The sequence below is a fragment of the Rhipicephalus microplus genome, chromosome 8 (genome assembly GCF_043290135.1).
Source record: "Rhipicephalus microplus isolate Deutch F79 chromosome 8, USDA_Rmic, whole genome shotgun sequence".
Lineage (NCBI taxonomy): Eukaryota > Metazoa > Arthropoda > Arachnida > Ixodida > Ixodidae > Rhipicephalus > Rhipicephalus microplus.
In genome coordinates, this window is record NC_134707.1 from 106,997,548 (window position 1) to 107,023,772 (window position 26,225).

General features: G+C 44.9%; 1 protein-coding gene across 1 annotated transcript; it reads left to right on the forward strand.

Annotated features, from left to right (window-relative positions):
- The first annotated feature begins 1,952 nt into the window (after positions 1–1,952).
- Positions 1,953–24,348, forward strand: LOC142768345 (sodium-coupled monocarboxylate transporter 1-like). The gene is made up of 9 exons (XM_075870317.1): positions 1,953–2,101; positions 3,176–3,316; positions 4,227–4,356; positions 15,074–15,162; positions 18,998–19,107; positions 22,732–22,799; positions 23,018–23,104; positions 23,501–23,673; positions 24,180–24,348. Exons 1-9 carry the CDS (start codon positions 2,007–2,009, stop codon positions 24,346–24,348), a joined length of 1,062 nt encoding a protein of 353 aa, XP_075726432.1. The 5' UTR covers positions 1,953–2,006.
- The last annotated feature ends 1,877 nt before the right edge of the window (positions 24,349–26,225 follow it).

Sequence of the window (26,225 nt, forward strand, 5' to 3'; positions counted from 1 at the left end):
TCCCTGTCGTCATTGACAGTATTGTTAAATAAAAATAGAAAAGCAGGCACGGTGGTGTTTTTAATCATGGTCTCAGCTGTTCAAGGCGGCGACTTGGTCGTACATCTCCAGCCAGCTCTCTGGGTCTTTTACTCATGATCCGCGAAACGTTGAAGCATCTTTGGGCTACCGGAGCACGATTGGTGCAAGTGGCATGACGGTGACCATCGTGCCTGTGGTTGAAGCCGCGGTCTTGGTTTTTGAGGTGTTTTTTGGCTGAACCCCATGTCCTGGCTTCAGACATTGCTGCCTCAAGCTGGTTCAATGATGATGATTGTCTTTTGCCCTGTCTTCTTTGGAGCTTTGGCGGGTTTCACGGCTTTACGGGGGTATCTGGTACATGAACGAGCGGCCCCTCCACCAGATGTCACGGGGTCGTGACTTGGACGAAGTTAGCAGGCTGGATGTTCAGATCGAGACTATTTGTTGGGCCGCACTTGCGAATGGTAGATGGAAAGTCAGATTCCAGTTACACATCAGCACCGCTAGCGGCTAATGGAGCATTGGGGGTTGATCAACTAAAATGCGGTACAGCGCGCAGGCATTTATACATGTAGCCTTGCGCAGAGCCTAGGAGAATGATTGTTGGTGAACAATGTACAAAAATTGTGAACTGTCTTCAACAATGAGGTGCAGTTTGCGTTGAACATTCAGGACAGGTTTTGTGCGCGAAAATCAAATGAAACGAAAGGGTGCGGCCATACAGTTTCAAGCTTAATAAACAAATAAGAACCTCAATGCACAGGGTGTGTTTTCAGTTTGCTCTTTGACCCATTTCTTTCAAATCTTATCTGAACTAAAAAGCTGCATATGAGAAGTCACTGAAGTTTTTTGGTAGGTATTTCCTGTGGAGTAAAAAATGTTCTGTCTTTCACACCGAAAGAATCAAGCAGATATTTTCTTTTCTGTTTCAATAGAGCCGAAACAGCTGTAGGCCCGTGTGCTCGGATTTAGGTGCACGTTACGAAACCCCAGGTTGTGGAAATTTATGGAGCCCTCCATTATGGTGTCTCTCATAATCATATGGCTGTTTTGGGACGTTGAACCCAAATAACGAATAATCATTTTTTCTTTGTGCAAGAAAGAGCTATCCGGCATCACATAGCGACATTTTACAAAGCAAGGAGTTTGACATCAACATGTGGCATTTACAATACAGAGAAACACACAGTTATTGCTGCTCTATCGCTTCACTGAAGCTGATGAAATCATTGATGATGCAATATCTGATTGGCATCACCAATCGTTTCAAAAGTGGGGCAACAGCAACTGATGAACGGGAATCACTGGGAGTCCATGTCGCGTAAATCCTGAAATTTCACAATATTGAAGCTGTACTTCACACAGACACAAGTGTGGCACAAACGCTAAAATGATCTCTGGTCTACTTCCATACACTTCTCAGGGTATTACTGAGTGTGTCTTTGCATAAGACATCAGTATTTTTTTTTGTTATCTCTCCTTTCATAATTCCCAGTAAGCGATTCACAAGTGGTCTGATCTTTCAGCTTTTCAAAAGAAACTTTGTCTCATTGCTTCTGTCGATATCTCTGATAGCACCTTCTCACGTGTAAAGTAGCTCTGTCGTGATATATGCCTCCAGAAAACTTCCCAGTTCACCATATATATTTGCTATATTAAAAAGCACTCGTGTGTGTGGATCTCTCGTTTCTACTTGTGCCGTCTTCCGTATTTGCGCTGGTAATTTCAACTCAGTGATACATGCCATATTCTTAGAGGATTCAAGAACGAAATTCAGCAGGGGCCCGTCGGTGTGTGCTACATATTACCTTTGCGAAGGAGTTCAAGTCGGTCAGCTTTTGCTGTATTACGAAGCATAGCAGTACAGTTCGAAAGTATGCGTGATCGTCACGAAACCAAGTTTTAACAAATTCATTTCACAGGGAGGACTACGAGGGGTAGTGTGGGCTGACTGTCTGCAGGCTGTCCTCACCATATCTGCACCAATGGTGATAGTGGCGAAAGTTATGTGGGATGCCAAGAGCGGTGACACACGGATTCAACCACTCAGTGAAATACTTACCTACAAGTACTTCTACAAGTAAGTACATAAAGAAAAATGGCGTGAAGACGGTTGACAAATCGCTGTTCTCCACCGAAGCTTGTAATAAGTATGTTTACTGATCGACTAATGTGATGCACGATCGTGCGGCCATCAATCATACTGTAAGCAATCGAGTGCCACGTTTCCTAAAATTGGTGTCCTTACTACACAGTTTAAATTTGCTGATCTTTCTCTCGGTGTTTTTTTCTGTTATTCTATACTAGCATGACAAGTGTCCTATATATGCCAGCTATTCTTCAAAGTTGTTTTGTAATGTATATCGAGCGTAATGATTCTGTAAAATGATATTTCACTGGGGAGTAATGTTCAACACTAGCATGCACTACAAGAAACTGCTGTAAAGTGAAGCGCTCCATGGAAATACAGGTTCGAAAAAACCATTTACAGACCCTTTTACTGTGTGCAAACACACGCCCTTAAAGACATCCGCTTTCATTTATCAATGTGCTTTAATTGCATCGGTGGGCAATAATAGCTTTAGAAACTAGCCCGCTCACTTTCTACACTTTTCTTTCCTTGTTTGGCAAAATATCTTCAAGTCGATGTTCTTTTGAACAACATAAAAATAATAAAAATTTTCTCCAACTTAACACGCGTTCCATTGTGTGAAAAACTGTTGAGACACTTTCGTTTTCCTTGAAGAAAAAAACTTGAAAAAGTACTTTCGGTTTGCACGTTAGAAGCTGGTAACTGAGGTGCCCGAAAGTTTTTTTGGGCTACATTACTTGTGACCTTCAAGCCGACCTTAAATAACATCAACTAATGCGTTTACTTACACTATTTTAAATTTTATTTGGTGTTTGTGACCCTACAAATTCGGTAAACTGAGTAAAAAAACATGTTCGGTTCTTTCTGGGGATTTACTGCACTTAAATTATTCTGAGCAGAAGCACGAAAGAAATATTTGATAACATACAAATTATTGATTGAGCGTTTAGCGAGATAACACATTTTCGCTTTTGATGTACCAAGCATTTTCTAGAAAGCTTGTCGGTTTTTGTTCAGTTAAAAGCTTCTAGCGACAAATTACAGCATCATCATGCATTTCAGTTATAGCTTCGACCTTACCACAGACGAAACTATTTGGGCAGGGCTTCTTGCAACAACGCCGACCTTCTTTAACCGCATCTGCCTGGACCAAGGTACTGCGCAAAGGTACTTTGCCTCGAGAAATCAAAAAGAAGCAAAATGGTGAGCAAACTTAACATTGGCGAATGCCTTAACATGATTTTTTTCACTTGCGGTCCCTAAACAGGTGTCTAAATGCCACATCTGTTACCTGTGTTTGTATTAGTATACCCAAGCTGTTATAAGTATTTTTAAAGCGGCCGGATTTTGCTTGTTAATTCATTTTCCTGCTGAAATTTCCGTTCTTTTTCTGTCGCGTGGTCATTAGCAGTAAGAGGTAAACAAAAAATACCTAATGAAGCCTTCGGTAACTAGGGGTCGTAGCATTTTTGTCTAACCAGACTATTTAAATTTGTGATAATAATTTTGTAACTGGACGTATCTTGTTTTTATTCATTGTGAGGCTAATTATTTCCTCGGCACCAATCACTAAGGAAACTTTTTAAAGGTTTTGTCATCGTTCGTTTCGCTGGTTGAATCACTCTCGCCGACATAGTTGTTTTTTTTTTTCACTGCTGTTGCATGTTTTTGGCTTATATATGTATGTACAGCAAGAGTGTCGCTACTTGGGCTGATGAGTATTGCATTTCAATAATAATATGCTTTCTTTGTGCTCAGAACGTTTCAGAAATTAAGTGCACTACGTCCTATCTGACTTCTTTTCCGAAACGTTCTGTGCAAAAAGAAAGTATGTAAATGTGCAGGTGATGGTAACAGTGACAATTGCTCTGTCGGAACCCACGGCGTTCAGCCTGCTTCATTGTCCTTTTGTCTTGCGTTGGGCATTATAATAAGCCTGACAACGAATGAACCAAAGTGCTGCTAGATCTTATAAGCAAAGGGCACTGCAGAATTTTTGATAGATAGATGAATACCTATCAGTAAACGAAACAATGTGCCCAATCATTCAGAGTGTTAATGAAAGATCGACTTCAGATCCTACCTCTGAATCGTGACACCTGATGCTTTGCAGGACTGTCATCGCCGGTACACTCATGACGTGTGTCTTCTATGGTCTTCTGGCATGCGCTGGCGCAGCACTCGTATGCAGGTACCGTGGCTGTGATCCAGTTCTTTCTGGATCTATCAAGAAATTTGATCAGGTAAGATGCCTAATATCTTGACGCTCAGTTTTGCTGCAGCTTCCCGGTGTGTTGCGTGTGTGGTTGGTGAAGTGCATAAAAGTTTGTGTATATAAGGTTCACGGTAGTTTTTGCCTCAGACTGAACCTGATGGGTGCAACTGGCACCGCATAACATGAAACTTCGGCTTAGTCGTAAAAAAAAACTTCTACCCTTAAAAATATCTCCCAAATGTGACTCTCAAAGTTGATGGTAACTAAGGGTGATTTATTATTCGATAAGATGATTTGATGATTCAGCTCGAATGCAATATCTGTTGAGCAATCTTGAAGCACTATAACCATCAGTGCGGTGGCAATATTGTGTTGGCCTTTCAATATACGTGACAGTCTATTCTGTAGTTATCCTGAAAAACGTCTCGCTAGTTACGAAGAACAAAAGTATTATATTAACTGAAAACCTAATTTTAAACCATACGTGTATTCCCAAACTCTACAACAATTTTTACAACAACAGCGATTTCGTATCTCTTCACCAAGTTCCCAATTCACATGTCATGCTTTTTTCAAAGCCAGAATATTGACTGTGGTGTTTCTTGCTTCATTTATTTTTAAACACTTCCATCAGTTCCATCACTTTCGTCACTTTCATCAGCTTCCCAGCCACTTCTCCAGCTTACGGAGAAGGTGGAAATTACTCCGATGAAAGTTTTCACTATAGGTGGACCGTGAAACGTGCACCGTCACTCATGGTCAAGCAACTTTTGAGCTTCAAGAGTAGCTTTAGAGGGACCCTGTCGTAAAGAAGCTGTCCGCCGCGCTTAATCAGTCGCAACGATGCTGGGTTGCAGACCTGAGAGTCGTGGGTTTTATCCCCATCACAGCAGTCGCATTTCGGTATAGGTAAAAGGTTCAAGTCCTGTGAGGTGCGCGAAGTCAGTGCACTTCGAACAACACAAAATAAATTGAATTCCCGGAGCCCTCGACTACAGTGTCTTTCATAATCACATCATGGTTTTGGGACGCAAAACACGAGATAGTATTATTATTCGTGCAAACACTGTATTCCTTCAAGAAGCATTTGCTTCTTGCTGTTTTGTATTCATTCATACGACTCTCAGTCGCACAACAATCATTTCCAGTGATCACTCTGTCTTTTGGCCTATACCATTCAAATAAGATTACACTCTTAGAGAACCTCATTGCCTTATGGTGTTTTCTTTTGGTGTTTAGAAATGGCCCATGTAGTGTATCCTTTTACAAGACACGGCTTTGGAAACGTAAAGTTAAGCAATGATAGCAGATAACTCCCGAATTATCCGATACGGCATGAGTCAGCAAAAAGTTGGCGTATACGATAGTGCAGCCATTGCTGTGCACGAAGCAATCTTGGTTCGGCGTGGCACTTCAACGCAAACTGAGTGCAAAGGACAGAACACGAAGTAAGCTAGCTCCTAACGCCTGTCAAAACGCGACGGAATGACCACACCTGGTCGATAAAAGCCGTTTCTGCGGGACCGATCAGCCCCCATTCCGGGCCTGCCATGGGCATTGCTCGTTACGAAACACGGCCGGCGAGTTTCCTCTGGACTTGCGCCTTGAACTTCGGCGGCCCTCACATAGTTTCACTAGTACTGAAGGCGTATGACAAAAGGGTTGTGGCACGATAGCTTTTAGGCTTGATTTTCTAAGCACATTCATCATACTTCATCGTTATCGCTTGTACATAACCATCATCATCGCGGAATAAACGCTCCTACTGGTCTTGCCCGGTGAAGTCTTCCTGCGTCTTTCAGAGTGGTAGTTGGTGCTGGGTAAAAATCCAGACGTCCTCCTACGTTCGTGTCCCACCTGGAGCTACGATCCGTTCACCGATTGCGACCAGCCACCCCTACAGCTATACAAACAATGGGAGCAACCCCTAGATCTAACCCTTTTGCACCGATGCCTGCAGCCGCCCTCGTTTCGTCCACCATCACCAGACCTCAGCGCGAACCACCCATGTTCGTGGGTCTCCGCAGTGACGACGTCGAGGACTAGCTCGACCTTTACAACCTCGTGAGTTCAGCCAATAGGTGAACCGAAACGGAGAAATTGAGTTATCTGCCATCGATATGTAATTCTTATGTGATTAATAATGAGAAAATAAGAGAAAAGTGAGCCCCGTACCCGTTTGAATCAGAGTGCGACACCTCAACAGTATCTCACGAGGGATGCCATTATATCTGACTGGTGTAGCTAAAATGTAGTATTTCTACCACGAAACTGGCTTCGTTGATCAGTTTGCCACGAAGCTGCAACGAATCTTCGGATGCTCATCAGGTCGTTTGGAAACCGCAAAACAGAAACTGGCAACGCAGGTTCAATATCTACGCGACACGTGCACTTCGTATATTGAGGATGTTTGGCCCTCTATCACCGTGCTAACAGCGATATAACGTAAGCCGAGCGCGTTCGCCCGATTCTTAAATGAATTGACATGATTGCATTCAACGCCTTCGCTGTTAACAATCCTACTATGGTATGATTAAGGCGTTGGCATTTAGACATGCCAACGTCTTGATCAGTTGCAGTCGCTACGTCTTCAACAAAACAGCGATCGTCGCCTTATGCGTCCATCTAATTTGGAAGCACTAATCCGCGCGATCATCTGTAAAGAGTTTCGAGACCAGGAACAGCAATGGTTCACTGCCGTCTTAACTCTAACCGCATCGTTCGACCTGCCGAATTTTGTGAAGCAGGAGTTCACGGCCATGACAACACTGACTGCACCGGTTGTTTTAACAGCACGGCCGCTGCCAACATACGCTGATCTGACCTCTATGACGACACCGACAGCATGAGTGTATCATCCACTAATATCCACATATGCGCATATAGAGGCGATTCTGCCTCCTGTGGTCATATCTGGGCCTGCTCATATTACTCTAGGCCGTTTGGCTTCTGTGTGAGGTGGAGTACCTGCTCCATCTTCTTATCCTCAGTGGCATTCGAGCCGTCCTGCTTGTTTTTACTGCGGGATCCGAGGCCACATATCTCGTTACTGCCATCACCGCCAGCAGGATGAACGGGGAGGCTATGCTGAGTTCGAGTGGGACCCCTATCGACGACCCTATTATTATGATCCAGACTCCTACCTGTTCCCGAAGTACTGGTCTTCGTCCCCTCCACGTCTCCGCGTCAACATCAGGAGTATACCGCCCCTCCACACGACGCTTTTCATCACTCTAGCTACGCTCGGCATCCCCGCTTCGCACCCTCTCTTGCACTGTTGATAACACTCGGAAAACTAAGGATTGCAGTTTTTGGAGGGAAAACTGCATCCTCTGTCATCAAAAGTATACCTCCTGTTTTCCCGGCCAACCTGTTGTCAGTGACTATTGCGATGTTTATGTGTAAGCGCTTCTTGGTACAGGTGCCACTACTTCAGTTATACGTAGTGGCTTGTGCTCGCAGCTTCGTGAAGTCAAAGCCCTTTATGTAAGACCTGTGTTACGTGGTGCAAATAACGTACTCATTCATCCTGATGAACAGTGTACAGCTCGCGTTTTCATCGACGGCTTCCGCACACCATCGAAATGATTGTGCTACGCACGTGCGTTAATGCAATTATCCTGTGCTGGGACTTCCCACTTTCCGCCTCCGCTGTCATGTTACGTAAAGAACCCGTCGTTCACATCGCAGACACATCGGGTGCATCTCTGTCAGATACGCCTTCTTTGATCTTCAACTTGACTGTCGCTGAAGATTGTTTCACGCCCTGGTCATGAACACGTGGTAGCTGTTGCATCTAGCCAAGTAGCCGATGGTGACGCCCTTCGATGGTGACGCCTTTCAAGGTGGCCAGCCTGGCCGCAACTCAAAAATCAGCTGAGCGAGTAATGATAGGCTTCATGCGTGACCCGTGCACTATTTTAGTGCTGCGACGATGGTGGTCAGTGACGGACTGAAATGAAGGCATGAGAAAGTTCACAGGGAAAGTTTGTCGTAGTACAGTGTATGGGCCAACGTACTGGTGAAGAAATTTCTCACAGAACCCTAACGCTCGAGTCGGGGTCTATAGTAAGACCTTATCTCCGGAATGAAATATCATGTCACGTCTTTTGCTATCACAGCGACGCTTTTGTTCTTCATGAGTGGCTTCCGTGTTGCACCAAGCAATTTCACGGCACTGCATGAATCTAGTTGCGAACTGTTCTGATACGGACGTACTGGACAGAGTAGATGCAAAGAAGAACGCTGTATTGAAGAATGAGGATGCAGATCGTCTATACACCAGGAAGAAAAGGCTGTAGCCGGTAAATCTTTGTGTTGTGGTATGATATGTGAAGGTTACAAGCGGTAAAATATTGTTATGTGAAGGTACACGCGGAACTATGCATTCGAAGATATATCTACAAAGCGCCAACGCGCAAGCCAAAATGGAGACCAAGTACAGTGCCCTACACCAAAATCTCGTCGCCTTTCTCGGCGCCTATCTAACCGCTTTTGTGGGACATTGTCTGATACTATATCCCCCGGGTGCTGAAGCACCGTCGCGGTGCTTTCGATGATGTTGCCGAATGCTAAAGCTTAAGGCGAGATACATGATCAATGTCTGTAGACATTGGAAGGGAGGAGGAAGACTCGAGCGGGGCTATCTCGTAGGTCACATTTGTCACCTGGCGCAATACGCGGTAGGGTCCCAAGTAGCGGGAAAGCAGTTTTTCAGAAAGTCCAACGCGCCTAGTCGGAGTCTACAATAGCACAAGAGAACCCGGAGTAATGGAAACTTGGCTATGATGGGAGTTGTAACGCTACCGCTGCTGATCTTGCGATGCTAAGAGGCGCTGACGGGCAACTTCTCGTGCTTTTCGAGCTCTGGTGATAGCATCGCGGGCGTATTCGGCCGTCAAGTCGACAGCTGTCGAAGGATGGTGTCAAACGGTAAAGTTGGATCACGGAAAAACACGAGATAGAAAGGCGAAAAACCAGCTGCATCATGGCGGGAGGAATTACAGGCGAACGTAATGAAGGGCAATGCAACGTCGCAGTCCTGGTGGTCGGACGATACGTACATGGCGAGCATATCGGTTAAAGTCCGGTTGAATCGCTCAGTCAGTCCGTTAGTTTGCGGGTGGTAGGCTGTCGTAAATTTGTTTTGTCTCGCAGGAGCGAAGCAGGTCGTCTATAGCTCGAAAAAGGAAATAGCGCCCACGATCTGTGAAGAGTTGGCGTATGAAGTATGACGTCATGCAGAAGAAAATCGGCAACGTCCGTGGCCCAGCTGGTTGGTACAGCCCGTGCAATGGCGTACCGGATTGTGTGATCCGTCGCAACAGCTATCCACTTATTCCCAGAAGTGGACTCGGGGAAAGGGACCAGGAGGTCAAGACCAAGAACGGATCAAAGGGAACGTCAAGTGGTTAAAAGAACCCAGCAGGGCTCACCGAAGGTTTTTTCGGCGATGACACTGGTCGCATGAGGCGACGTAGCTGCGGACCGAGCGATAAAGACTGGGCCAGTAAAATTGACGCTGTACACGGTCATACGTCCGAGACAGTCCGAGGTGACCGGCAGTGGGAGCGTCGTGGAGCTGGCCGATCACGCTCGCACGTAAGTGGGAAGGTACCACAAGGAGCGGTTCGTGTCCATCAGGGCGGGCGTTGTAACAGTACAATGTGCCATCCTTGAGCACGAACGATTGAGTAGACGGATCGGGTGCCGCCGAATGAAGCTTCTCGATGATGTTACGTAAGACAGGATCTCGGCGCTGTTCCTCGCGGATGTTGCTTAAAGCGGAGAGAGACAGGACACATGGCGCTTTATCGAACGCCTCAGGTGGGTCCACTGGATTCCGAGATAAGCAGTCAGCGTCATGGTGTAAACAGCCAGATTTGTAGGACACCGAGTAGTTATACTCTTGGAGTCGTAATGCCCATCGACCAAGGCACCCAGTGGGGTCGTTCAAGGATGCGAGCCAGCAAAGTGCGTGGTGATCGGTTGTGACAGTGAAATGTCAACCGTGTAAATAGGGCCGAAATTTCGCTACTGCGCAAACGAGAGCAAGGCATTCCCTTTCGGTAATTGAGTAGTTCCTTTCCGCCTGCGAGAGGATATGGCTGGCATAGGCGATGAGGCAGGCGCAGCAGCTTTTGTGCTGAACTAAAACAGCACCAATTCCGTGGCCACTGGCATCGGTGCGGACTTCTGTAGGGGCGGCATTGTCAAAATGAGCCAGAACAGGTAGTTCTGTTAGCAATGCAATGAGTGTAGAGAACGCCGTAGCCTGCGCAGCACCCCATGGGCATGAGACATCTTTTCTCAAAAAGTTTGTGAGAGGACGGGCTACTTCCGCATAGTTCTTCACAAAACGTCGAAAGTATGAGCACAGTCTGAGAAAGCTGCGGACTTCCTTGGAGCAGGTCGGAATGGGGAAGTTCCCCACGGCTCGCACTTTATCGGGATCAGGGCGGACACCAGAGGAGTCGACAAGGTGGCCCAACATGGTTATTTGCTGGCGTCCGAAGTGGCACTTTGACGAGTTCAGTTTGATACCGGCATTGCGAAAAACAGCCAGTATTGAGGATAGGCGGTCCAGGTGGGTCTCAAAGGTCGGAGAAAAGACGATAACGTCACCAAGGTAGAATAGACAAATTGACCATTTGAACCCACGCAAAAGAGAGTCTATCATCCGCTAGAAGGGGGCCGGAGCGTTGCATAACCCGAAAGGCATGACTTTAAACTGGTAAAGACCGTCGGGCGTCACAAAAGCGGTCTTTTCTCGGTCCATGTCGTCGACAGCAATTTGTTAGTACCCTGATCTTAGATCAATGGACGAAAAATACTTAGCGCCATGAAGACAATCCTGGGCGTCGTCTATGCGCGGTAGCGAGTAGATGTCCTTTTTATTAATCTTTTTCAGATGTCGGTAGTCAACACAGAATCGCCAAGTGTTGTCAATCTTTTTGACAAGAACTACAAGAGAAGCCCATGGACTACATGATGGCTCAATTAGGTCTCTGGCAAGCATTTTGTCAATTTCTGCTTCAATTATGGGACGCTCGGTTGGAGATACGCGGTATGGCCGTCGATGGACAGGGGAGGCATCGCCGGTGTCAATGCAGTGCTTTACAGCAGTGATTTGACCTAGCGGACGATCACAAAAGGCAAATACGTCCCAGTATGACTCAAGGACTTGAAGGAGTGCGTCAGCTTGATGCGGCAAAAGGTTTGACGCGATCATTTTTTAACGTCAGCAGATGGGCTTGCTTGCGAAGATTGATCACGCGTGTAGCTACAGTGTCCAGAATCGTTTGAAGACAGAGCTGAGATGACGCATTCGTCAGAGGGAGTCAGCATGGCGAGGGCAATCCCACGCGGGAGCACTTGTGGACACAGAGCAAAGTTGAGCACTGGAATGAAGGCGCGGTTTGCACGTAACTGAATAACATTGTGAGTCAAAAGAATGAATGTAATGGGCGCGAGCTCATAGTCGCCATCGGATACAGGTGGTGAGGGCATTACGGTGATGCAAGTCACAGTTTCCGGTGACCAATGGACATGCTCAGCAGAGCACATACGAGCTTGGGGTGGACTGGGCGGATCAATCCGACACGGTAGGTCAAGTTGCACAGTACCAGCTGAGCAGTCAATGAGGGCGGAATGAGTGACCGAAAAGTCAAGACCGAGGATCACATCATTGGTGCAGTGAGAGAGAACAGTGAAGATAACTGAAGTTTGACGGCCGGCGATAGTGACGCGTGCAGTACAGACGCCAATAACAGAAGCCGTACCACCATCAGCAACACGAACATTGCGTGAAGCGGCTGGAGTAAGGACTTTCTTTAAGCGGTCGCGAATGTGCAAGCTCATCACAGAAATATGGGCGCCAGTGTCCACTAAGGCTTTAATAGATAAACCGTCCACTTCAACATCGATCAGGTTCTGATTGATTGGCAGCATCAACAGGAATTGGAGAGCAAGTCGTATCAGCAGCGTCAACTCCGGGAGCTGCAGCCGTTAGTTTTCCGAAGAAAACCGCCGGGCCGAGAATGGGGACGAGGAACAGGGTGGCGGTGGAGACCGGGAAAATATACGTCGAGGTGAAGGTGAGCGACTGTACTGGGCAGTGGTCGTAGGGGTCGGGTCTTAGTTAGCTGACCCATCACGCCGTGGTAGTTCCTAGCCCTAGAGATGGGCTGGTGAGTGGAGGTTGGAGAAGCTTGAGTTTTCCCGATACGGTGATGTCCCCGTGCTTCGACAATGGCGGGAAATGTGCCCCACTCGTTCACATCAAACGGAAATCGGCCTGTCATCAGGCGTGCACCACGCATTTGGGTCATGGTTACGTGAAGCAGGGCGGTGATAAGGCTGTGGGTGGCTGGAGGTAGATTAACTGAAAGCCTCGGGACGGTGCACTGAACAGACCGTGTGAATACCCACGTTGGCTAGTTATTGGCGAACAACGGTCTGTATTAGCGAAATGGTCGGATTAGTATCACTCAGTGCTAGAGCTCTCAAGGGTGCGGGTGTTATGGCCTCGATTTCGCGGCGTACGATTCTCGTGATGTGACAGGAGTGAGAAATGGGCTGGGTCGCTATACGAAGATCCTCGCAAGTTGACGTCGCAGCAGTGTTGAGAAGGTGCGTACAATGGTGGGCAATGCGATGGCTTTTAGCTTTTTGAAAGCGTTGGCGCTCCGAGATAACATCTTGCACGGTGGAACAGCCTCTGCACGCAAGGAGGTTAAATGCATCGTCTGCGATGCCCTTTAGCACGTGCGCTACCTTGTCTGCTTCAGCCATGGTTCGGTCAATTTTACGGTAAAGGGTCAGCACATCTTGTATATAGGCCAGGTAAGACAGCGTGTACGTCTGAACACGTGTGCCAAGTTCTTTTCTAGCGGCCTGCTTGCAGCCGGTAGACTGACCAAACAACTCGCGTAACTTGGTATCACATACGTCCAAGCTCGTGATCGCATCCACATTGTTATAAAACTATGCCTTGGCCGTTCCTTGCAAATAAAAGATGATGTTTTCCAGCATCAAGGTTGGGTCCCACCAGTCGTTTTGGCTGACGAGCTCGCAAAGTTTAAGCCACTCATCCACATCATCGCCTTCCGTTTCCGAAAAGTTTTCGGGATCGCGGGGTGGAGCGGCCACGAGAAAAACAGGAAAGGTCGGTGCTGTTGATGCATTGGGCGCGGCAGTTGACAAAGCGTTGCTGCTGGTGGACATGTCGGAAGCAGCGACTAGGCGTCCACTGCGTAACTCCGTCGTGCGTTGTAATCCTGCACCTTCCATCAAAATTTTACGTGAAGGTACACGCGAAACTAGGTGTTTGCAGATATATTTACAAAGCGCCAACACGCCATCCAAGATGGAGACCAAGTGCTGTGCCCTACTCCAAAATCACGTCGTCTTTCTCCGCCCCTATCTAACCGCTTTTGTGGGACATTGTCTCATAACAATATTGTCCCAGTTTTTTTTTATCCGGACGTAGGTACATGAAGGTCATGTCAGAGAGCATTCGATAAAAGCGCTCAGTAAGGCCGTTCGTCCGTGGGTGGTAGGTAGAATTGGATTGATTGATTGATATGTGGGGTTTAACGTCCCAAAACCACTATATGATTATGAGAGACGCCGTAGTGGAGGGCTACGGGAATTTAGACCACCTGGGGTTCTTTAACGTGCGCCCAAATCTGAGCACACGGGCCTACAACATTTCCGCCTCCATCGGAAATGCAGCCGCCGCAGCCGGGATTCGAACCCGCGCCCTGCGGGTCAGCAGTCGAGTACCTTAGCCACTAGACCACCGCGGCGGGGCTAGGTAGAATTGGTTTCACGCGTCGTTCTACAGGCTCGAATTTTTATGTTTATTCTGTCTAGTTGCTTCTGGACAAAATAATTTGTGGTGTTTGAAAACGTGGCCAGTGAGCAAGAAAGAAAGAGTCTGGGTCGTTAAAGAATACATATTCTGATCGTGTTACCGAATAGCTATAAAATTTTAGATAAGCCTGAGCTGTCAGGATACGGAATCGACAAGGCAAAGTTGGTAAGCGCGCTTCCTGGTACAAAACATCGTTCGCAACAAACTTAGGGAGCACTAGGCATAGTCGCAAGGCCTCATGCTTCAAAACAATCAAAGGTTTAGGCTTATAAGCTGGGCCACCTGAGAATTACACACATCCAACTTCTAGAATAGGACGCATATACATTTTGTAAATTATAAGCAGAGTGTCCCTGCGTAAAGCGTGGCGTATGCTTGTCAATCTGCGAATCATGCCTAGGGCACGTTGTGCCTTACATGCCCTACTCTCTATGTGAGAAGTCCAGTTTAATTTAACATTATAAATCATTCGCGAATATTTAGGCGGCTCAACTTGCGTAATAGGCTCTTCTTTAAAACAAATAATAATTGAGATAGGATCTATTAACGGAAGTAGCAACATTGCACTTTTGTTTACAATTAGTGACACGCATATTGTCTCTAGCCACCCCTCTAGCAAATTCATATACCTCTGCAGTTTTTGATATAAAGAATGAATGTCTATGCCCATCTTCCTTCATGTTATGTTCCTTTTTCTTGTGAGGCGAATTTATTCACACGCCGATTCAAGGAAGTGTTTAGTTAGCAGGTACAGAATATGTGTACGCATGATACATTATTGAGTTTTCATTTACAAATACTTTGCCTAACCAGTTTCCAGGAGAGATTGAAAAGACCGCTGTATTGTGTTGTTCTTCCTCGCATACAGTTGCTGCCTTTTTACCTACTCGAAGATCTCGCTAGTTTTCCTGGACTTTCGGGAATTTTTATCGCTGGAGTCGTAAGTGCTTCCATCAGGTAACGTTTCCAGTCGTTCATTGGCGTACTTTTGTTAGGAAACAACAAAGAAACAAACTAGAATTTAAGAAGAACAATATGACCTTAGGTGGTTTATTTCGAAGTTTGAACTCCAAACTCTTAGAGTTGTGAAATGTATATATTTACGTGAAGGCTGCCTGACTGTCACGAAAATATATTTAGCGATACTGTTTTAAAGTTATGGGCTCGTTTTGTTTTGTTAGAAAAAACAATAATGAAAACTACAACCAATAATACCAAGAGTAGTACCGAAAAAAGAAGGAAAAATGGAGGAAGAAATGACAGAAAGGTGAACCAGCCTACAGGCAGCCGGTTTGCTACCCTGCGCATGCAAGGGGGATGGGGGAGATGAAAGATAGAGAGCAGAGAGGGAAGTACCGTAGAAGAAATTACAAGTAATTATGGTGTAAATGTGAAGAAAGTAAAGCGTACAGCTAGATAACTTGCCGCCAAAAGGCATAAACCGGTGACCTTCGGACGCTTTGGATGCTCTACTACCGACCCATGGTAGCGGTCACCTGTACGTCAACATTAGAGGGTATGTATGTGTATTTAAACGTGGGAGCGCCAGTCAGTGCCACCTCTTGGCTTTGCGGTGAGTGTAAAACAGTCCAAACTTTCTTTCATTCAGCATGGTACCTAAACAGCATTTTGTTGAGGGTTGTGTACATCTCAAAACTAAAACACGTCGCGCACTGGCCGAACAAAATGAAAAAAGAACGGCAGCTTCAACACAAAGTTCTCTTTGTAAGCGACCTTAACCCATATACGAAAGTTGTTGCCTGGCATACAAACGTAACACAGGAATGCCTACAAGTTTAACTAGATATTTACGAACGCATAGCTTCTGGAAGTGACCCTTTTAACAGAAAGTCAAAATATGTGCTAGTTAGTACCAAAACAAGCTATGAAGATGTTGCTTACAGATACAGTGCAATGTATTTAACAACACTATTGAAACTTAAGCATCTATTATTGAAATCGCCACGGCACTCTTCGTGCAGCTCGCGAGCATAGTGATCTGGCAGGGCAGCTCAGCTTGTATTCATCAGCTACCAGCTCGTAATAAGATCACGCGCTGCGTTCTGCCAACAAGCAAACGAGAGTGCTCCACACTCGACATAAGGGCAACAGGTGGCACTGCCTGACACTCCAACATAACAAGTATTTAGACAACAGCAATTATTTTAGAAAGTATTTCGAGAACAGCAGAATACCAAGCCAAAAGAAGACATCGGTTAAGGAGAAGGTAAAGGAAACAGAGAGGGACATGTGGAAGATGGGAATGCTTACGAAATGATCACTGGAGACCTACCGAACTTTCAAGTGGAAATTGCAAAAGAGGAAAAAATGTACTATAATTCTCGGTGTAGTTCTCTGATGTCCAAGGCCAGAACGGGAGTATTGTGAACCAAGACGTACACAGCCAGATACGTAGGCACAGACACGGTATGTAGTGCGTGTCAAGAGGAAGAGGAAACAGCTGAACATTTGATAATGTTTTGTAAAGGGCTCAACCTATAGTCCAAGGTAATGGAGTGTAATTTTTAAAAGCTTTGGAGTTTCGGGAAATTGAAGCTAAAATAGACTCTAAAGGGGTAGAAATAGCCAGAAGGAGTCTAACTGATTTGTGGCTACAATCAAGGCGCGAGTGAAATTTAGTCCTTAAACACATAGTGATAGTACTTATTTTATGGATAACTGGCGTGAGCCACCGTCCGATCTAAAGGGCACGGCCGGATCCATCCATCCATCCATCCATCCATCCATCCATCCATCCATCCATCCATCCATCCATCCATCCATCCATCCATCCTTCCATCCATCCATCCTTCCAGCCATCCATCCATCCATCCATCCATCCATCCTTCCATCCATCCTTTCATCCATCCATACATCCGTCCATCCTTTCATCCATTTTTCCATCCATCCATCCATCGAACTTAGTAAAACACATATACAGAGTGTTTCAGCTAAAAAGCACCAAGGAATCAAAAATTAAAAATGAGTGCAACGCGTCTCCAGCTAGCAAAGCGTTGTTTTTTTTTTCGGGCCCTCTCCCCCACCATCATGTTTATCGTTGGCCAAAGAAGAAAAAAAAATGTCTGCGCTGCGTCGAGTGCTGCCCCCGGTCTTGTATCGCAATGTACGTGACACGTGACAGCCGCTTTATCGTCAAAGATTATTGTCTTCGTTTTTTTTCTTTCGCCCCCCCCCCCCTTTTTATTTTCATTGGTACCATCCAACTATCGCTTAATGTCCATCGTAGTCACTGATAGCTTGTTCAAGCGACCTTCGTGCGTGGGAATCCTTTGCTAATTCGTTCAACTTACATTTGAGGGAAGTCAAAGCACCACGCGTTAGCATGAAATCACGTCGTATTTTTTTAATTCGCGCAATTAAAAGAAACCCTGGAAGAAATTAACCATCGTTGCTATCTTACCGTCACTTGATTTTTTTTATTTCTGAACAAGAGCTACAAGTCTTGCATTGAAAGTATTTCTTTAGAGTCAGTATTTAAACAGTTGATTAAGCAATCTTTGTTGATTACCGTGCTTGATGGCTCAAAAAATATTCTGATGTGCCACATACAGCTGAGAACAATACTGCGCTGGATGGAGGCACGAAGCACTAATTTTAATTTTTATTGCTTGGTGTCTTTTTGTAGCTGAAACACCCCGTATATGCTATAAAGTGAACGGTGGATAAGCGCCACCGCAACTGAGTGGTAGAGCATCGGACGTGCTAATCGATGCTTACAGCTTTGGTGCCTGCCAATGGCAATTCGTCATTTAGATTCGAAGCATCTTATGGTCGAGTTTATTCCGGTGTGCAGCGTGACCACCCTAGAGAGATTGCGCGCCCCTCCCCTCCTCTCCTGTCAGTCACTCCCCCTTCTCTCACCTCGCAATGCTGACGCAGGGAGTGTCAACTAACCTACGCGCGCTCCCCTCTCTCTCCGTCCTCTAGGCATATCTCCCGTCAGTGTTTACACACCCAATGTGCACGTGCATATCCTTTCTCTCCAACGCTCCCCCTTCTGTCACCTTGCAACACCGATGCAGGCATCAGGTGCTAGCCAATTTTTTTTTTATTAAAACAAAAATGACTGCTCACACCGCACAGCCGCTCACTGGCCATCCGGCATATATAGGCACTTGATCTTGACCTCCAAAGTAGTACCAGTGAGATATTTCTTCTGTGTGTAGTTGAATAATTAAAATTCGCAAAGTGCGTACTCACTAAAGGTGGGCTGCGGGTCTTTGTTCCTTCGGAGCCCTCTGTTTCTCATTGCCAATGAGTAGTGATTGGCACGTTCCAGTAGAAAACACCGGTCCATTCCTGCGAGCCTTCCACCCGCCCAGTTTCTCTCCTGCTCAACGCCACAATGGGTTCCATAATCAACGCCGCCACTAGTGTAAGCGTTAACGCGCGCTTCTTCGTATCCTCACATGGTTTCCTCTAACGAAAGATTGTGTAGTTTCTTCGTCCTCTTTTCTTTTCTCGCATTTACATCACAATTACATTTAATAACATGCCCTATATTTCCCTTCTCATTACTCTCTGTTTTTTTTTCAGCAGATATCTCAATTCGAAATGTATACTCAATCATCTGTATTTTAACTTTTCCACATTTATCAATGCCTATTATGCATGTTTGTCTTACCATTGCTCCCGTAATTGGCAAGCTACGCTGCGCGAAGGAAATGTTCTTTTTTTTTCAAAGTTTTTGTACAGCAAGTTGAACGCGGCAATCAATACAAAACTGTTCTACAGTTATTCACTTGTTTTATAAATTTTATGGGCCACACAGCACGCTGTCATCACTGGTGAATTCTCAAGCTGCCGTGTGGTACTTCGATGTTATCACACCCTTCTGCAAGGTTCGCGACACCCAGGTTGATCTCATTGTCAAGGCTCTAGGTGAGAACTTAAAAAAAAGCACTTTGAGCTGTTCGTTTGATGCTCTTAGCGATATTAGGACTTTTCGTTTGAGGGTCCTTTGCCCCCTATGTTTGCATATTTGCATCATTATGGGGTATGTATAAAACATGTAAAATGCACTGTATAGTGAGTTAGCAACTTAAAGCGAATGACGGAATGCTGCTCAGTAAGAGTATTTATGAATATAGAGTAGAGTGGGCGGCTGAATACATCAATTGCATACCATATGAATGGCTCTACCAATGATGGGCGATTCGAATAATTGATTGATGTATGGAGTTTAACGTTCCAAACCACCATATGATTATGAGAGACGCCGTAGTATAGGGCTGCAGAAATTTTGACCGTCTGGGGTTTTTAACGTGCACCCAAATCTGAGCAGACGAGTCTACAGCGTTTCCGCCTCTATCAGAAATGTAGCCGTCGCAGCTGCGATTCGAACCCGCAACCTGCGGGTCAGCAGCCGAGTACCTTAGCCACTAGACTACCGTGGCGAGGCAGGGCCAATTCGAATAGACGCAGGGTTCGTATGTGTGTGATGGAATATGAGCAGTCCTTAAAGCGTTTGTACTATCGCATGACAGGCACGTAAAATTGCGCCAGGCGTCGGGACATGTGCATTGCACCACGAGTGAGGGGTTTAAGGGCCCGCCTATTACAAAGTGCACCAACACGTTTAACTATCATCACTAGCACAAACATAAAACGCTTGAGCAGCTGCATAGGATCGCATGCTGCCAAGCCGACGCGTAGTGTGTTGTTCGCCGATTCGAAAAAGGAAGAGTTTCTGTGTGGTGGGCACTTCGCGAATCGGGACCTTCACTGATGCTGGTGTCCACAGCCAAGCACGCGCTTTTGTTCCAAACGTGTTGCCTACTCGTTCTCCGTATATCAAACGTGGATCAGATTCGGGTGCACGTTAAAGGACCCCAGGTGGTCGAAACTTCCGGAGCCCTCCACTACGGCGTCTCTCATAATCATATGGTGGTTTTGGGACGTTAAACCCTACAAATATATTAAACGTGGAGCCCGCCAAGGAGGTTTTTTTTTAACATCCTTGGGATCAGAATAACGCCAACGCGAGACGCCAGACTGCATGGCACCAATGCGAGGCATGAGGCAACGACGGGGTGGTCCCTTGAGCAGCTCTGCAGTCATAACAACGGAAAAGAGATTATAGAACAGAAAATAAATACCCCCCGAACAAATAAGCTATCACAAAGAATAAAACCGAGAATCATATGCTTACACACACAAAAGAAAACGCCAGACCTTCGCTGCAGGTGGAGCACAGTCACAGCGAAAGCTAAAAAGCTGGTCTTTGAGAGCCTTTTCTAAACACTCATTGGGTAACCTGCTACAAGCACACTTTTTCGATGCCAGCTAAGACATTATTATAATATTTTTGGTAGCAGCCGGCATTCGCAAAGCCATCTTTTGTTATTTTATGAGGATCGTAGAATCTGCTGAACACTTGCAAGAACTTTTGTGCCAATTGTTCGGCATTGGCTGGCAACGATCAGGAATTATATTTGAAGTAGGTATGCACCACAGTTAATGGGTGATCAAGAAGAAGCTTTTGTAAAGGGCTGGATTATTGGACGACCTACTCGCGATGTGTATACGCTATTCGAATTGTGTGGCGTGGTTGTACTTTTGCTGTTCTAAAACGATTTATTACCATATTACCACGATTCCTTTCCCCACATCAAGCCTGGCTAAGACAAGTTTGCGAACATGTCCCAAGCACTGGCATTGTTCATGTGAGGAACTCACGCTGTGTTAGCCATTTAGTGTTTATGAGTAACGCTTGAGCGCTTACTTTGGCGATTTGATTGTACTTTTGTTCGCTTGATTTTGTCTTTATTGCGCAAGTACTTTATTAAACACCAGGGAAAAAAGCACTGGCATTGCTCAGAGGTAGAATACTGGTCAGGCGCGCAGTGGAGCCGGGTTCAAGTCCCACTGTGTTCTCTGTACTAGACTTTTTTTTCTTATTACGTGCGATAGTGGTTATGCGCACCGGCGGCGGACCACTTAGGTGCCGGGCGTGACCCGAGTTGTGATCCTATAACAGCTTTCGCTGTAAAAGAGCCAAATAGAGAGCCGATTGATACAATAACATCAAATATCAGCAAGTGTTATGAAAGAACATTCTAGATAAACCTAGACAAGAGTGAGAAACGAGTGACACAAAACAGAAGTGCATACCAACAGAAAATTTATTGAAAAAAAACACGAGACATACCAGGCAATAAAACACCGCGTGTACAACAAACTCCAGAAAAAAAAAAACTGCACGTGGACAGCAAGATACCCAATGTTCGCTTGGTTTAATATAACAGGGAGCTTGGCGGTGCAGCTAACTCCCGTTTCGAAAACAAAATAAGCTTTGACAATCTCCCCTGTAGTGTATTTCCTTCTTCCGGGCCAGAACTTGCATTCCTAAAAAAACTGGGCTGCGCCTAATATTACGGTAGTGTAACGGCCGGTTTGTTGAAGACTGCCTTTTCATTGAAACATGGGGTCATTGAATCTCTCGATGAGGCAGCGTCCAGCTTATCCGGTATAAGAATTTCCACAAGACGGAGAAACGGAGCATACCACTTCCTCAACACATTCTGATAGGCCATCGCTGTGGTCAACCAAGGCTCAAACAACTTAGGTGAGGTGGGGTCAAATAAATTGCCAATTCATTCAACAGCCTGTTCTTGTCTGAAACAGTCAGATAAACGCAAGGTAAACGCCTGGGAAACACTGATATGCAGTTCATAGAGCTTTTACTTGGAGTTGAAACTATCCTAATTTTTAAGACGATTGTCTTTCTTGCAATACTTTAACCCAAAAAATTTGGTTTGTCTGTCTGTCTGGCGGTCCAATGATTGAGACACTCGGATAAAGTTTACCAAGAGCCCAAAAGTCACTCTTCTTAATCTGTTGGATGCGTTAATACTTGTAACCTTTTTGAACCAAAAGCAAATAGTACACATATTTTAGGGCACAACATCAATACGCTTGTGTAAGGCAATCTGTATTTTCATAGAGAAAATGCACAGCTGCATAATTCTCAAGACTAAAGTGTCTATTACGCTGCGTTGAAAATGCGGCGCTACGAACGAAAAAAGGGTGTTCCCAACGTTACGCCAAAAAACTAGGGGCTTTGAGTAAAATGACCTTGTGCTGCTTCCTACCAGTGGCTCTGCGTTATAAAAAAAAATCGTTAGTTTCTTATTATTACTGCCAGATTTAGCTATACATTGCGCAGCATCTCCGGACAGAAAACTTTTGTCTTTTGACGTCCTTCGCAGCGAAGCTCAGAGACACGCGGCCAATTTTCAGCCTTCTTTCCACATCTTCTCCTTATCCACTTTTGAGGTTGGAGTATATCTAGCGAGAAGCACATAAACAAGCTGCCAAGGAATTCAGCTCCTGTCCCTATATTGAGAAGTCTAGTAGTCAAAACGCAAGCCCTAGAGCCCTAGTGACATTTTCTACTTTATGATTTGCATCAATTCCTGTCTCTGTGTTTCACCTAAATTCTTTGTTTTTTAAGTATCCTAGCCTTGTTTCATAAGGACACTTCTGATGACGTTTCTCGAGCAGCTTTCGCAGTTGGCGGAGTCATGACGGGGTGCAGCATGGTGGTTCCCTACCTGGGCTCTGTTACAGTGGTTAGTTGCCTATTTACCTACTTCAGTACTTAGATAGAGGAACAAAGACGAAAGATAGGCAAAGCAATTTGCCTGTGTGAATAAAACAACTGTTTTCAAACAACAGCTTTCATATTAACTTACAGCTATCCCTTTTTGTTCGCAGTCTGTCTTATTCTTGACAATTTTGACATTGTGCAAACATCAAACCAGGCTCTGGCTTTTTCATTCCCCTGCAGATGTTTATGGCAGTGAATTCAGCTATCACTGGTCCCTTCGTGGGTCTTGTCTTACTCGGACTAACCGTGCCGTTCGCAAATAGCAAGGTAGGTGCCATGAAGTACGTTACCAAACCAAACACTTCTAGATCGAGACGTCTTAAGTGGCTCTGTAGTTCATACAACGCAGAAAAATCATCGCGCTAAACTTGAAAAAGACACCACAAGACAATATAGCTATAGACAATATAGCTAGACAATATAGCTAGACATATAGCTAGACATTATAGCTAGACAATATAGCTAGACAATATAGACAATATAGCTAGACAATATAGCTTTAGTACTTGAAGATGTATATAAAGACTTTAGTGAGCGTTTGTAGAAAATGTTAATCAAGCCAGGTAGATATCCGTCATAAATGTTTGCATTTAAGACTGATCGACGTATCGCTGAAGCGAGAACGCGCCTTTCTGAGACTAAGTGTGTCCACATCTCACACAGGGTGCTGGTGCCACTGCTCTGCTCATGGTTGTCTACCAACTACTTCACATGTCTGTCAGGATAAATTCTGGGGCCCAGGCGCAGCGGATGCCAGTGACCCTTGAGTTCTGCCCAGGCAATGTAACAACCAAGCCAAGTATTGTCAACGTTACACTACCAGCCTTTTCAAAGCGGTATGTAGTAAAAGCGTTATCGGCCTTCACGTGAAGCCGTAATCGCGAAAGAGAAGGGTTTATTCTAACGAACAAAAGCGGAATTTTAGGTCCCCAAAAATATCCACTCATGTAGACATCTTCCTTTACGTAAACTTTTGCTGCGTTGTAAAAGCACCACCAGCTTTTTTCACACGCAACGAAATCTCATCCGTCACATACAATATGAGATCAAGGCATAGGCTATGTAAAGCGATGTAGATTCTATATAACGCTGCATCCTTCCTTCAGTAGTAGCAACAATGTATTTGGTGGTGTTTACGGGCTCGCATGCTTTCGTAATTCTCATAATAGGTACGTTGGTGCTCCGATTCGCTAAAAAGACGAAATAATAAAAAAAAACTTGCCTGTGTGCTCCCCACGTACAAATTTATTGTCACTCTACGGCCCTGTGCACTGTATATTTTTTTAACGCCGAATATTATGAGCCATGTGATTTTTTCACCATCTGTCTTCCTTTTTCGCAGATCAGTCAACGCGTTTCCACTGTTCCATTTGTCATCTTACTGGAGCAGCCTTTTCAGCACAGTCGCCACATACATTGGAGGCATTGCCTTAAGCCTTCTACTAGGTACCTATTTGCTTGTACTTGACTTGCGTGTGCCATCTAGCCGGGAAACCAGTTTTATTAATTGATTTATTATATATTTATTTTTATTTATTGAAAATGTCAGCCAAAGGCCTTTGCAGAGTAGGGTAAAAAAATACACTTCACTTGTTGACACAAGCACAACAAAATGGAATTTAATTACATTGGTGTTGATATTTTTAAGACTTGCTTGACTATGCTGTCTTTAAATTCTACTTTATTTACTTGTAAGCATTAAACAATATGTTTCCTATCTTGAATGTGTTAATTTACACCTGTTCCTAACTGATGAGTTTTTATAGGATTGGCATGAACATAGCTGTTTCAATCTGGGTAAAGTTTTTCGAAGTTCCCCGTGCGCAATGTTCTCTATGATGTGGAAAGTATGTAGAACACAAAGGGAAACACGTGAAAAATGATTCACAGTAATTAACGTTTACAGTTCACAAAAACCAGGCTCAATTGTTTGCAGGCAAAAAAGCGCCAACTTGTTTTGATGTAAATACACTTGCCTACTATATTATATATTGTCGGTAAATATGACCTGTGCCCTCTAAAGGGTTGGTAGCGATATGAAGAGGAGGTCACAGTACGTGACCTTTTGATGCTTACTTCAGATGCAACTGCGTTGTTCGAACGCTGAGGGGAATGCGAATGAGTTTATTATGCGTATTATTGATCTTGTTGCTTTTTGCACGCATTCGGGAAGCCCAGATCAGGACTAATAAGAATTTCAAAGTTGTAGTTTTTGTAGTGTGAATGCGTAGGTAGAAAACACGATTTAAAGATAACTTGCCGATGTTCCGGATCGAGCTTGCGACCTTCGAATTAAATTACAATTTACAATACGGTTACTATTTAAAACATCTCCAATACTTTTCTTGGCATAATTGTTTCCTATAGTTCTTGTTAACATTCTGTGTAACAAAGAAAAGCAAGCGGCCCTTAAATTTTTGTTCCGTTGGGAAACATGTTGAGGTATGCATGCGTCTACGGTGTCGCTTTAAATCGGCGGCTTTAACACCAGGGGCTTCACAATCGTTCATTTCTTCGTGCAATCAACCCCAAACTTGACTGTGTATACGCCAATTTCAGAGAATCATGAAAAAGTTAGCTAATTTATTGCTGTTTCTTATATTAACCAAATCCAGTGATCAATCAGACGCAGTTTGGAGCCATCCTCTGACCTTGTATACGTGCTTTCACGTCTTCAGCGTTCTTATTTCTATTTGTTTCGACAATATTTTGTCACTATTTTACTCCCTCTGGAGATGAGTATCGCGTCATGCAGCAAGTATCACGTTTTGCCTTAGTTGGTGAGTGCAATATTTTGGTTTAACCGGCTGCTCTACTCACGTTTATGCGAGAGATAACTTTAGTGATTGGCAGGGCGATCAACAACAGTTGCGGCATGTGTTTGCTACCCTTCATTCAGAAAAGTAAATGGAAGAAAAAATGGGAAAAAAAGTGGAGAGAAAAGAAGGCGCACAATAACAAGAAGAACAAATAACAAAACGAACATGTGTAGGGGGAGTACTATAAACCTATTCAACAGGCCATTGCCACGCAAAGATTTTAGTGAGGCCTTGACTGATTTCTGGTGCGAAGAGAGTTCGCGACAGCTTTCTAGCACTGAGTGTTTCGACAGAAGCCTGTCGTCAAGGCAGTCCAATACAGCCGCTAGCGCCGTATGTGTGTGCTGTAGCGAGGGCAGTGACACAGAACTTGGACTATCGTATCATCGCTGCCACCACGGCTGCAAGTAGAATTGTCTTCCATGGCAATTCGGAACGCGAAAGGGTGAAAGATTTGGGGCAAACGACAAAATCCGCACATGTTGTTGAAGATCGCTTCACGTTTAGTTTCATGCATTTTTTGTTGTGAAAGTACCATGCATTTTTTGTTGTGAAAGTACACTCTGTCC

What these genes read in the sequence shown, in the direction of transcription:
- LOC142768345 (XM_075870317.1), top strand. Translation starts at nt 2,007, where the DNA reads ATGGTGATAGTGGCGAAAGTTATGTGGGATGCCAAGAGCGGTGACACA. An exon ending in AATCAAAAAGAAGCAAAATG is followed by an intron (nt 3,317 to 4,226) that starts GTGAGCAAACTT and finishes GATGCTTTGCAG; the next exon opens with GACTGTCATCGCCGGTACAC. An exon ending in TCTCATTGTCAAGGCTCTAG is followed by an intron (nt 19,108 to 22,731) that starts GTGAGAACTTAA and finishes TTTCTCGAGCAG; the next exon opens with CTTTCGCAGTTGGCGGAGTC.